The 14286-nt window shown below is 47.9% G+C and overlaps 1 protein-coding gene across 3 annotated transcripts in view; it reads right to left on the bottom strand.

The window, feature by feature from the left end:
* TAF3 (TATA-box binding protein associated factor 3) overlaps nucleotides 1-7871 on the bottom strand; it is a 180272-nt gene extending 172401 nt beyond the window's left edge. The window contains exons 1-2 of one of the 3 annotated variants that reach the window (XM_011283569.4): nucleotides 7493-7871; nucleotides 2382-2624 (exon numbers count right to left, since the gene is read on the bottom strand). In XM_011283569.4, the coding sequence (XP_011281871.2) occupies nucleotides 2382-2624; nucleotides 7493-7658 (409 nt within the window). In that variant the 5' untranslated portion in view covers nucleotides 7659-7871. The remainder of the gene's footprint in view (nucleotides 1-2381; nucleotides 2625-7492) is intronic. The other 2 variants (XM_011283570.4, XM_011283571.4) reach the window with 2 other exon arrangements.
* Between the last annotated feature and the right edge of the window lie 6415 nt (nucleotides 7872-14286).

The raw sequence follows: 14286 nt of genomic DNA, 5'->3' as shown, positions 1-14286 counted from the left end.
CCGACTGCGCCACCCAGGCACCCCTGGACGAGAATGTTTTAAGCAGAGAAGATAGTAGCTCCTGTTCAGAAACAGGCCAGCTGAGAGTGCACGGAAGTCCTGGCTGGCCAACCTTACCACGGATCCCCTGGTATGAAATCCATGATCACCCATCGTCCAGACAATCGCTAAGTACCAGTTACTTAGGCCAGCGCCGCTCCGTTAGTCTCCTCCTGTGTGACACCTTAACATCTCTCCCAGCGCTGGATTACTGTTCATGTTTTCTGAGCACAATTCCAAAGTCTGTACTTCGCGTACTACTTCTAAGTGGCCTTTCCGCTAAAAATCTCGGAGCCACTCAAAGATGACTCTTAAAGCACAAGAGGGCACATCATGGACTAACAGCGCTGCTTTCACGAAGATGTCTAGGATGCTTAATCAATCACACTGAGTGACAACAGCAAAGAAGGAAATTCCAGGCCTCCTTGATATTCACATTTGGAAGTGAAAATGGAACCCTCCGCAATCCAGCTACTAACCGGGCCTCTGTCCAAGAAACCCTCTTTTGATAATGTTGATACTGAAATGCATTGGTTATATTTTTAAAATAAACAAATATATGCTTAGAGAAGTTGTAACAAAGACAGGCTTCTGAGATCAAAGACGCTGCCATAGGGAATGAGGGGTTTACAAGGACAGACTTTCCACGGGGGTTATAAAGAGTAAGATTCAAAAACAAATAAATTCAAAGGTGAGGAGGAGACAGAATCTTAAACAGTTACTGAGGGAAGTTGGGATGACTGAGATGCATGTGTACATTTCTAAGTTCAAGATTTAACTCAGTTCGAGAACATGTATGGAAGGCACGCTTTGTGTTTTACTGATTCCGGTGAAACTGATTCCTGCTTTCAGTGGGTATTAAATCCCCAAGACCATGTGGTGGAGACATGCTAAGCTGACCGGCAAAGTCAACTTCCCAAGCAACTCTTATCAGAAAACTAGGACACCTCCCAGGGCGCCTGGCTGGCTCAGTCGGTTAAGTGTCCAATTCTTGATTTTGGCTCAGGTCACGAGCTCATGGTTTGTGGGTTGGAGCCCGGGGAGGGGCTCTGTGGACAGAGCTGTCCGCTGTCTGAGGACAGCGAGGAGCCTGCTTTGGGATTCTCTCTCTTCCCCTCTCTCTCTCCCCCTCCCCTGCTTGTGCTCTTTCTCTCCCTCTGGAAGTAAACAAAAACTCTGAAAGAAAGAGACAGAAAGAGAGAAAGAGAGACAGAAAGAAAAGGAGAAAGAAAGAAAAGTATGATACCTCCCTATCCAAATTTTCACACGGCCGCAGCTAGCAGCAAGCACAGATACACTGCTTCATTCTCGACACATTTAATTACGGCGCCCGTGCTCATCAGTAGGGCCGCCGCACCCAAGATCCAGAGTATGTGATGATGACATACCAGCCCACGATAAATCTCTACAGTGGAGGGCCAGTTTTTGCCCAGTTCTTCAAATGAGGCAACACTGACACACAGATTGTCAAACAGTTTAAAGCTAGCCCTGAAACAAATGGGGAACACTCCAGAATGCCATTGACGTGGAATAGGAGATTATGAGAAGTGAACTGTAAGAAAGTGGAACCTTAGGGCATTGCTGGTGGCAGGTAAAATGGTATAAATGTAAAGGTAAACAGGGAATGAACTGCAACTTTTCCATTTTTACAAGAAACAGTATTGCGTATCGATCGACCTGCACGAGACCACGAACTACTTACGTATCTCTTCAGAACCTCAGTGAGCCTACACGATCAACATGTAAAACCACGCAGGGGAAAAGGGGCTCTGCGATGATCAACTAGTCTGCCTCATTAGCTGTTACACTTTTTAATCAAAAATTTCATACGGCCAAACAACACACACCTCTACTCATCGTTTAAAAATGGAGCTAAAGCTGCGTAACACTAGTGAATATTCACTCACTCACCGTTCCCGGTATCATCCAACTCACATTTACGAAAATGAGGCGAGGAAAAGAACCGCCTCAATTTTCCTTTCTGTTGCAGAGGTTTTCTGACTTATTTAATACCCCGTTCCCATACAATGCATCTACTGAGAAGCTTCTCTCTGGGATCACATTCTGTTCTTCCCTACTTAAAATTTACGGAGGAAATAAACGCCTCATTAGACATAACCTTGCCTGTGCCATGGCTCTCCCTCATACCGCCAGTGCAAGTGTCTGTTGGCTTAAATGTCAGACCAATTTGTAAATAACCTGAAAATATTTTGATTACATTTCTAGAATTTATACGCTGGCATAGCATTTTATGGAATTCAGTCAGGAAAACCAGGAAGACTAAAAACCCATCAAGATAGTTAACACATGTAGGAGTAAGAAACAAACCAGAAATCACAAACCTTCTTGTGAAGACACAATGGGTGGCATGTAATCAGGAATGTATTCTTTTCTTTCCTCTGCATCTTTACTTCCGGGTTGAGGAAATTGAAGTACATTGTTCTTACTGACAGGAAACGAAGGAATTTGATGTGGGAAAGTGACAGGTTCAATATTGTGAATATAGTCTTCTAGTTCATGAAGACTAACCCCCATGAGCTGGAAAGCCTCGCTGACATCATCCAAAATTGGGTCTGTTCGGCCATCTGGAACAAAGTCAAAAGCCATGCAAGTTATTTCAAGAAAATTCCACGAGTATTGTTTTTTAAATATCAAGAAAAAGTATTATGTTCATATGTATCTCAGAGTCAAACACAGTACATATATTTAAGAGTTTTGGGAAAGAATTTAATAGATTTTAAAGGAAACCTCATACTGTTTACAGATTGGAAAGGTGATTCCTAAAGTCAGCTTGAAATCTGATCTGACCGCCAGATAATTCATTCTAACAGTCAGCTAGCACAGAATACATCATCGGAAGCAGTTGACGGGGGAACAGTGGCTGACAAAATGCAAATGCTCAGTAAATGTTACTATTACTATTTTTCCATCGAACAACTAGCACCCTGGGCCAAGTAGATGTCCACTACGCTTTCACCACTGTTCACTGATGCCTCTCTGGAACCCAGCACAGTGGCCAGCATATAGTTGGTGCACAGTAGGTATTTGTGGGATGAACTACCCTGGTTCCTCCCCTCCCATCCCGGGGGTCACTGTCTCCGGTTTCAGCGACCCGCGGTCCCAGCGGTCCGGAAGCAGATGCTCGTCCTCCTGACTTATCATCAGAAGGTCAGGAATAGGCCCACCCCTACTACAATACCTACGTCGTTCGCCTCACTGCGCCACGTCACGGACGGATTTTATCAGCTCACATCACAAGAAGGGTGAGCACAGTACATTCAGATACTTTGAGGGACAGAAAAAGATCACTCACATAACGTTTGGTGCAATATACTGTTATGACTGTTCTAATTATTATTGGTTATTGTTGTTATTCTTTTAATGTGTCTAATTCATAAATTAAACTTCATCACAGATACGTAGGTACAGGAAAAAAAAAACCAACATAGTATATACATAGGGTTCTGTACCATTCATGGTTTTAGGCATTCGTGGTTTTAGGGGGTCTTGGGATGTATCCCCCGTGGAGGAGGGGAGACCACTGTTTGCCACTGAGTCAAGTTTTTAAATCCAAGAGAATTTACAGAAAACACTTATATCATAAAGATAATTTATATATACAATTTAAATGTCATTAGAAGACAAGATACAAAGTTCAGGTGAGGTTCACTTTACAAAAGTGGTTTGTTTATTTATCTATTTATTTATTTTTACTGAAATCTATGATCACTTCAAACTCAGTATGTCGGAACTTAAATCATGCTGTAAAATGAAAGTAACCCAAAGTTCATAAAAATTTAGACACATGCTTGCTCGCGCCTACGAGAAAAGTTCTGGAAGGATATGCGTCCAACCATTAACAGTTGAAGGGGCTGGGCGCCGGGGCACAGGGGGAAGCGGGAGACTTTCCCTTCTGACCTCAAACACTTCTGCAGTCTCTGAATTCCGCTACAGGTAGGGGTTAGTTACTCCCATGATGCAGAAAACAGAAGGGATAAATAAAATCAATATTCATTCTTCCTCTTGACGACATGGTTAAGATGAGCTAAGAGAATAGTCCTTCTATTCCTATGAAAAGCTTTCTTCTCCTCAGTCCAGAAAAAAATGAACATCTTGAATTCGTCCATATGCTTCGCAATTTCAACCCAGGGCCTTTCGGTTCCCCCCCCCAACCCATTTTGGGCCACGGATTTCAGAACTTTTTCTGTATCTCTATTCCTACCATCGCCCTCTAATTCAGCTTCCAGTTCTCGTCACTGGAGTCTCTCTTGCACCTTGCACTCAGTGGGAGCGCCATCTTCTTAAAAGACCGCTCTTACCACACTGTTTCCGTCCTCGGGAAGCATGCAGTGCTTCCCACCAACGTCTTCATTCCCTCACCGTCCCTCCCAAAGCGGATTTCACTCCACTGTCCATTTTCCTGTAACACCTTCCTAGTGAACCGGCGACACGTGTCAGGCTGGCCACCTCCCTGGCCCCCCCATCACACTCCATCCGACCTGGATGTCCCAGGTTATGCTCTTCTCTGGCCTGGGGTCCGCTCCACTCCAAATCTCAGCCTTCCCGGAAGTAATCCTGCCCCAGCCCACGGCCCACGCCCACCTCTCCTTCACCTCAGTGCCTTTGCATTCACTGCCCATACAATTGGTGAGTGACAAGTGCTAGTCCTGAAGGGTCATTCTGAAATATCCAGCACCTACTTTCAGTGCACACGCACATACTTAATCCATAATACAACGCACAGAGAAACATCTGCCCTGCGTGCTTTCAGAAATCATTACCTTAGGGAAATTTTAAAATGCATTATTCGTTGAATTAATGGCAACTTCCGATACTTGCTGAAACTTGAGAGTCATTTTTTAAAAAGGAGCGAAGGCCACCAGTTTGTTTTGTTCACAGTCTGCACCCCTGTCCCCACCTTGTGGCCAGGGGCTGTGCCTTAGGACATCCAGGTCTGCAACGCAGCGCTCAGTTCTTAGTGGTCCTCAGTCAGTGTTGTCAAAAAGACAAAGAGGAGTTAAAGGATTTAAAGAATACAAGACTCCATAGTGGCAACTGGAGGACAAAATTTGAGTTTAAAACTAGCACAGTGTAGGAAAAAGAACCTAACAAAAAGTCTGTAACCAATAAATATACCAGGGATCAGCATTGCTAATAAGCCACAAAACCATGATGGAGGGTAATGAACCTGATAGTCACATTCTCACTAAAAGCAAGGAAACTGACTACACAAACTGGGTAATTAGAAAAGGGGTTGACATTAACACAGGACAACGATCACTTGGTGACCGTGGAATACCTGGTTACTTACAATGCCAGCGCATGGTCTGGTTCTGTGTAGAAGGCAGGAAAGGCAGCTATGTATTAAGGGGATATTTTCATCACCCCAAAATACAGAACATCTGCCCTTATTTAGGGAACTTGGTAGCCAAAACTTAAGCTGGACTCCGCGTGACCGCAACAGCAGTCTCGCGGACCATGGAGGAGGGAGGGAGGGAAAAGAAGCGAAAGCCAGGAGAGTATTGTGCTGGCGGTGTATTGTCAAGACATGGGTGAAAGAGAGTTATTACTTCGCGGTTCCAAATTTACACGAGAGGGATCAGTGAAATCAGGCATTCCCAAAATACATTACTTTGGAACTCAAAAAGTCAGGTGACTAAATAGCTATTATGGTAGTAGGTTATCAGTTCATTCACTTATTTCCTGGGTGCCTAGTAACTTATGGCACCATACTAGGTTCGAGAACACAGATGCAATAAATTTGTCGCCTGGGGAGAGGAAAGGAAAGGGTGAGAGAGAGAGAGAGACACAGAGAGAGACATGGATGATTCCAAAGCAAGATGTTAACACACCGGAGTATGCACAGAATTATGGGAGCAGATGACGTGAGTTTCTCAAATCGTGAGTGAGTCTCAAAACACAAGTAGTACTACTGGGGGGCCAGAGGCGGGGGGTGAAGGACACTCTAGGAAGCCGCACGCGTCTATATAGGAACGGACAGCTTAAAACGTTTTTGGATGAGGCCGGTGGCTCAGCACGGTTGAGATTAGGATAGCAGCAGATAAGAAAAAGCTGGCTCACAGAGAAAACCACGTGCTGCTGAAGAGTTTTATTAGATTTTCAGTCTGTAACTGATGGAGTACCAATTAAAATATTTTTAAGAATGACACCCTTAGGGGCATCTGGGTGGCTCAGTCGGTTAAGCGGCCGACTTCGGCTCAAGTCATGATCTCGCGGTCCGTGAGTTCAAGCCCCGCGTCGGGCTCTGTGCTGACGGCTCGGAGCCTGGAGCCTGCTTCGGATTCTGCGTCTCCCTCTCTCTGACCCTCCCCCGTTCATGCTCTGTCTCTCTCTGTCTCAAAAATAAATAAACGTTAAAAAAAAAAAATGACACGTGCAGATGTGTGTTGGGGACGGCTTGCTGCGGTCGTACCGTGGAAGCTGGAATGGAATCTGGGGCCTAAGAAGCAAAGCGTGTCTGCGGGTCTCAATCCTCCAGTCTCAGAAGGAACCTCCTTGAGAAAGCACAACATCCCAGGGAACGCGTCACTCAGTTCTCCAGCTTACCCCTTTGGGTAGTGACCTGAAATTGAAGTGACTGGTACTTGCCCCTACACACACACTTCACTTCACATCAGTGAGATGTGGTTTCTGTTAAATACTCCGAATTATTAAACGCCATCAGCTATAAATACTGCCAGACACTCACTTAAAAAAAATAAAATAAACACTGCAGCCCAGACTATCTGGGGACCCTTGTAAATCGCCTGCGTTCCCTCTACCCCACTTGGATAACCACTGACATAAAAACATAAAGGAGGAAATCGATGAGTAACGGAGAAGTAAGTGAAAGTTAATCTAAGTGAAACTGACAAAGGTGGCCTTGGGAAAGCGAGCGCAGAGATGCTCTCTATGAAACGGGCAGATGCAGAAAGGAGAGGCAGTGTCCCCAACGGAGCAGAGCTGTCAACGAGTATGTGTTGTTATGAGCTGAAGAATGGCTAGCCTTGTAAGAAACGGCCGGTAGACGGAGCGCCTGTGACAACTAGTTGTAGTAGTTTGCGGGCAAGGGAGGAGAAGGACCAAAGTAAAGGAGGCTGCGAGGCATTCTGGAGGTGGTTCTACACGCAGCAAAAACGAGACGGTGAGGAAAAGACCGATGCTTGTTTCCGATCAGAGAGGAGGTGAGGGAGGGTGTGGAGCTGAGAGCGGGGACAGGGGTCCCGGGCTGGAGGCGGGAAGTTAGTGGATGAGGGAGAGGCACCACAGCGATGACTGGAGTTTCCAGGGGCAGCGGAACCCGAGGGGCGTCAGAGGCCCGAGAAAACACCCGATCTCGGGGTAGGGGGACAAGGACGAACACCTCGGAGACGCTGAGATAGAGAAGGGAAGACCGGAGGTGTCACTCGTGACTGGCCAGAGGCAGCCCTCCCGCACCCAGCCCGGTACTCACACAGCTCAGAGTACCGATGGCAGCCCCGTCCCAACTGCTGCAGATAGCGCTGCAGCACGTCCGTGAGGAGGTGGCAGGCGCTGAGTTGCACCGAGTCCCAGCCCAGCGCCTGGCAGATCTGCGCCACCGAGACCCTCAACAACGACCTGGAGTAACTCTCGCACATCCCGCTCCGTGGACTCCACCGCAGCCCTTGCTGCCACTCTCTCCACCCCCACCGCCTAACCTTAGCAGAGCCCTCGATTCATCCTCTAGGGCCCCCGCGGCGGGGAAATCGTCCCCCCGACCCCTGGCGACCACCTCAAAGCGCCAGCAGCACGGAGCGCGCCAGCCTGAGAGCCGCCATTTTGGACTCGCTCCGCCTCCCGCTGGACGGTCGCCGGGGCGAGGCAGCACTAGTCGAATGCTGAGCGCGCCAATGAGGAAGCTCCGCCCTGTTGGAGCAGAGCGATGGTGTCGGGAGCGACTGTCGGGCCTGGGAGGATGCAGGAAACGGCTCGGGCTGAGCGCAGGTGGAGGAGGCGCCCGAGGAGGCAGGTGCTTGGGGCCTTCCCGGGTGGGCTCGCTTGGAGGGGAAGGGAGAGGGGACAGTCAGTGGTTTCGGGGCGAAAGAGGTACTCAGGAGAGGAAATTGAAATCCGAGTGTTAGAGAGAAGTGGGAACCCGAGAGGTTGTGAGTGCAGCAGGGGCGGGATTTGGAGCGTGGGAACTGAAGTGCTCCCCCAAATGCAGATCTGATCCGATCTGATCTTGCCTATGCTGCTGCTTACCACTGTACAGGCTAAATGAAGTCCCTGCTGCTCAGAGATTAGAGTCAGGCGAGCGAGACTCTAGCGTCGGTGCAAAATTTTGGAGAGCACCAGAAAACTGAAGATCAGTCATATTTTAATATAGTATTTTTTAAAAAGCCAAACGACTGCCCCCCCCCCGAATTCCTGCATCACTCGCCTCATTCTCATCCCACCCCTGGGTCCAGTACAACTCAATTGCCTACACAGTCTGAACAAGTACCTTAAATCGATGAAGCAGAGATTGGGGGAGACACTGGGGGAATTGTTGCCTACCCCAGACCCTTCTCTCAGCCCCAGCCAAGTGTTTGCCCTATCTCTTCAAATTGCCACAAATCGAGACTTTGTGATAAATATCTCGAGTTGTAAATGTTAGGTATACGTGTCTAAAGTTTTAATTTGCAAGCCAAACGAATCCCACAGCGAAGCCAGATTCAGCCTGTGGGTAGCCAATTGTAATGGCTGATCCAATGGCCTCTTAAATATGCCCTTTTGTGCTCCCCACCCACTTCAAGCTTCTGGAGTGTTCCTTCCTCCCTTCCCCTCATCTCCTCTGTATTTCTCTGTGAGTTTCTTTATTCTTATACCTGGCACAGTGGATTTAGTATTTGAGTTTATGCACCTTTCCCAGTAAATTGTGTTTCTGAGTGGTTCTACATTCTCCCTACAGGGAATATTCCAGAACTTTGAACATAATGGATACTCGGTTTTTAAAAGTCTTGAAAACACAGTCGAGCCAAAAATGTGGTGCTTCAGCCAAATGACAGTTCTGCAGAGAACTGCTCGGTGGCAGGGTGCCTGTAATACCTTTTCACCGACACTTGCGTCTTCAAGATTATCAGGGACCTTTTGGATACTAACTCTATGGGACACTTTGAAGTCCCATACTTGGCTTGACGGCCTTACTTGACCATTTTGTAGCCATTTGATAGTGTTGGACACTACTTTAATTTTGAAACTCTCTTCTCCCTTGGATTTCACAACACCTTGCTCTCTTGCTGACCCTCCAGAAGTATTGAAATTCTGGATACTCCTCTACATCTCTGTGTTAGACTCCTCTTCATTTGCCTCTGTGTGTGTGTGTGTGTGTGTGTGTGTGTGTGTGTGTTCAACTCCTTAATCTTTTATTTCAGAAAATTTCAAACTACAGAAAAGTCTAAGCACAGGTATATACTTCACCTAGAGTCATCAGTTGCTAATGTTTTGTTACATTCACTATATACAGGTACACACATACTTTTCTTTTTTCAGAACAGTTTGAAAATAAGTTGCAAACATCATCACACTCAGTCCAGAAACACTTCAGCTTTTATCTCTGCAAGGCAAGGACATTCCCCTACGTACCCATATGTCACAGGTTCAGTGCTTCAGGAAGTCATTTCTGAGTGGAGGTCAGCCGGCAGGTTTATTAAGGAGTGCTCCTGGGATCATCCCCTGTGCAAGGGGAGGGGATTGCAATCACGTTCAGGGCCAATCCCAGGGGAATTCTAACACTGGGTTGGTGTTTCAGATCTGTCATGAGTTGGCACAAGGGGGCTGGGTCTTCACGTTCCCATGTTGATAAGTTATTGTATGAGGGCTGCCCGGGAAAGGGTGTGTGGTCTTGGGCAAACGTGTTCTCTGCACCTGAGGCAATTCAGGGAAAGCTCAAGTCCTTCATTCCTGCAGGGATCTGAGCAGCACATAAGATTCAGTCCTGTCCTGTCCTATATGTTCGGGCTACCATAACAAAATACTACAGGGTGGGTAACTTACAAACAACGAAAATTGATTTCTCACAGTTCTAGAGGCTGCAAGTCTGAGCTCAGGGTGCAGGCACGGTTTTCTTCTGGGTGGTGGACTTGTGGGATCCTTCCAAGGTGGCCGGGGCAGGGGAGCTCTGTGGATCTCGTTTATAATTGCACTAATCCCATTCCGGAGGGCTTCACCGTCGTGACCTCATCACCTCCTAAACGCCCCACCTTCTGACACCATAATGAGCGTAACGATATCCAGCGTGTGAGTCTGGGGGCAACACAAACATTCAGGCCGTAGCCACTTTGTGCTGGGAGATCCACTTCCTGGTGTAAGCGTGAGGAAGTCCCCCAGGGTACCAGAAGGCCTCTTTTCCTAGGAAAAACGTAAAAGAGGAAGGACGGAAGGCAAGTCACAGCCCCTACTGCCACAGCAGTGCCCCGTGGTACTTACCGATGTCCTCCTCTACCGTCTGTTCTCCATTCTCATGCCTTCAGCTGACGCCACTCCTGGACTTGGCTTTCCTAGCGGCATGACCCAGACCGTCATCTGCAAGAGGTCTGAGCCCCGTGTTTCCACGCTCTTTTCAGACAGTGCCTGCTTAACCTGTCCGTGGCCCATCGACACTGGGCAAGAGAGAGTACCAAGAGGCACCCAACCAGACCACTTGGGTGCCAAACATTCCTCCTTGCTGCCCACCGTGTGCCTGCAGCGTGGCCTCCTGATGACCAGGGTCAGTTACTCTTACCTGCACGACTTCTCTCTCTGCGTGCCGGCCCCTCCGTCGCTCAAGTGCCCGGCTGGCAACTGTAGCTAATATTTCGGTGGGACTCCTGCTGTGTCCCATGGTGAGGGCATGCCCCCTTTTACAAATTAGATCTATCAACCTGGAGCAGCCAGAGTTGCAGGGACAAGAACGGTTTCCCAGGTGGGTCACTGAAAGAGTTTTATTCTTAGGGGCCAAACTGTCAAAATGATGCATGGAGTTAACAATGGAGATCACTGGCCCTGCATTCTTTCGGGGCCTTAAGGATGCCACTGATTTCTGCCTTCCCCTTCCCCCGGAGCTGCAGGGCCAATCTCAAAAGGTTGTTTCAGCCTTCCCGCTACCACAGTTGTGACGCCACAGGCCAAGGAACCGGTGTGGAGGTTGTGCCCACCTCCCTTGACGTCTAATCTAACTACACATTGAAGAATCAGGGAATTGACCGTTTGATGGGGTCCATCAACCCCGGGACCCGATCCTTCATTTATTATTGGGCCTCGTCTGCCCCCACTCTGACAGAGGCCCACAGTGACTCTGCATCTCCTGGTTTCGGCCTCGGCTCAGTCCCCGTGTTCAGCAGTCCTCAAAAGGTTTGAGTATTCCCTTTCTCCAGCAGACAGTTCCTTGCGTAAATGGCTGTCGGTTCCTTTGCAGGAGGAGTCGGGGAATCCTCATCCTCTCCATTTGGTGTTGGCAGGGCTTTGCCTCCCGCAGACTCCACAGTCTCAGGCTGAAAACGGCCTCCGTGCCGGACGTTGGCCAAGGAATCATAGCTGCTCTTCAGGGCGACTGTCCTCGGCCACCTGATTATCTATCCGTGAATTCCTTTGATGGTACAGATTGAGGACTAACCCACCGGGGCTGCCCATCTGTTTCACCCACCGGTGTTCTGTGAACCATCTCTAAAGCTCACCAGGTGAACCTTCCTCCCCGATCCCTCGACTCATTCACAGTATGCATAAGCACAGCCCTGTTGTGTCCACATTGCTTGAATATCTGAACACCGATACATCATGCCAGCTTGTTTCTACTTTATGCCACCCCAGTTCGCTGCTGGTAAGAGTTTTACAACCTGCGCGTTCCCAAACTACCTACTTTGTGCCAGGGGCTTTTTGTGCTCCAGCTGCTATCAGTGCGGAGGTCTTCGTGGCCAGCCGGGTGGCCGATCCAGCTCCTAACTCCTGTCTTGGTATCCCCTCCCCCAACCCCTTCCAGTACAAACTGCCCCAAGTGGGACTTTCCAGGAAGCAGCCACCGAGGTGCAGACTGCTCTGTAGGAGTGCTCTTGGGATCGGGACCTGGGAGGGGAAGAAGGTAGGGTTGGGGGAAGAGAGACATTGTCTGAGTTCAGGCAAAGTGGACTGGCTTTGTACGCCCACACTGAGCAGACACTGGGTGTGGGCCGCCCAGGAGGGAGGGGGCTGTGACCTTGGGCAGGGCAGTCTCTGGCTGAGGCAATCCCAAAGAGGGTTAAGTCGTTGAGGATGGTGTTCCGGAAGCTGGGGGCACACATCCCTTAGTCCTGCTGGGGGGGTCTGGGGGGGGAGGGGCATCGCACCTTGCATTACATCACATTCCCATTGTCACACGCAAAGAAACTCCTAGTATTAGCCAGTATCGAGTGCATATTGAGACCTTCCCATGGTCCCCAAATGCCTTTCCTAGCTTTTTTTTAGTCCAGAAACTAAGAATCACTCACTGCATTTTGTTGTCATCTCTAAAGTCTTTTTCAATAAAAGCAGTCCCCCACTTGTCTGTACGACTTTCATTTATTTATTTATTATTATTTTTTTGGTCTTTTTGACAACATTTTTGCAAAGTCTAGGACTTTTTTTTTTTGGACGGTTATTTTATAGAATGTCTTGCAGTGTTTGGTTGTTTTCTCACCCGATTACATTCAAGGTAAACCTTTTTGGCAACAATATTCCTCCTCAGGTGATCTGTACTTTCTGCCCTGGTAACAGCAAGCGTCATTTTGTGCCATCACGAGTGACAAAGTCTGGTCATTTGTAAAGGTAGTATCTACCAGTCTCTCCATTGTAAGACATCTTTTTTTTTTTTTTAAACTTTGAGATTAATAAGTAATCTATAAGGTGATACTTTGAGACTGTTTGAATAGCCTACTTCTCCACCTTTCACTGCTTTGTTATACAAAGCGGTGATTTCTCTGTAAGTTTCCCTCATTTTTTCTAGTACAGTATTAGGATGTGGTGAGAGACTGATTTGTATTCACTGAGTTAGAATCTCTTAACCATTATTATTTTTTGCTGCTTAAATTGTCCCATGTTTGGCCAGCAGAGGCGGGGTTCAGGCCACATGCTGTGTCCTTTTAGCACGCCCCTGTCATTCATCGGGGATTTCCTTACTTTATGGCACGAGTTTCCAGGCTCACCTGACGCTTTTCCCAGCCCTAGACTTGGAATCAGTCATCTCTCTAAGGGGTTCTGGTTCTTCTTAGTGATGAACAGTATTTAGAAGCCAAGATACGGGTTCTACCTGACCTTCATCACTACAGGGGATGTCATTGCTTCAGGAGCCCGTTAGTGGAGAAAACCAGAAAATATGAGTATTTCCAAAGTCTTAAGTCCTTGCTGATGCCTCTGATTCAAATCCCTAACTACGTATTCCTTACCTCCTTCCCATCTCATGTGTCTCCCTCCTCCCCAAGTGAGACAGTGGTTACAATTGTATCAAATGTTTGCTTTCTCCTCTAATGCCTTTGCCTACTTTTTAAGTATTTGTCCTCTTTTTATATGATTCACCCCATTGATTTTCATGGTTATATAAAAGGGTGACTCTCCAATATAAGTTTATCCCAAATCTTTCCCGAGTTTCAGACTAGTGTAACTAACCGCATCTAATCTCCATTTGGATCTCCCACATACAACTCAAATTAATGTTTGATAGATGCCCCCAACTCAACTCCTCCTTCCCTGTCATTGGCCGTGCACTTCAGAAGGGCGGCTTCTACCCTCATCCCATTCACTGATAAATGCCCCACAGACGGCATAGTATCTAGCAGGTAGTCAGTGCTGGGTGAATAAATGCTTTCTGGAACAATTCATCGTGCGACAGTGTATATAGAATTAGAGCGTAACTCTGTGTTTATACTAAAAATCCCTGCATTGTATACACTTGAAAACAGTGAAATTTGACCGCCTGCGAGTTTTCTCTAGATGAAGTCATTATCTCGAGAGTGGATTTGAGGGGAGACCCAGCGGTGCTAAGGAAACAGCACTTCCTGCGAGAGCTGCAGCAGAGGGAACCAGGGGTGGCCGCCGTCTCCAAGAACAGGGTGTGTGCCGGTCTGCTGACCCACGAGGACCCAGGAGCCGAGGACTGAACTTTCATCCTGAAAGCAGGGCTCTGACTCACTCTGGGGGCCCTGGTCCTGGCGGAACGCGGAAGAACCGGGTACCGGGGGGCACTGGGACAAGAGAGCCCGTGCCAGGGGTGGGCTTAAAGCAGAGGCCCAGGAGCCCCCGTGCACACCGGTGGCATCACTC

This window comes from Felis catus, chromosome B4 (genome assembly GCF_018350175.1).
Source record: "Felis catus isolate Fca126 chromosome B4, F.catus_Fca126_mat1.0, whole genome shotgun sequence".
Lineage (NCBI taxonomy): Eukaryota > Metazoa > Chordata > Mammalia > Carnivora > Felidae > Felis > Felis catus.
This window is presented reverse-complemented; position numbering and strand designations above follow the sequence as displayed.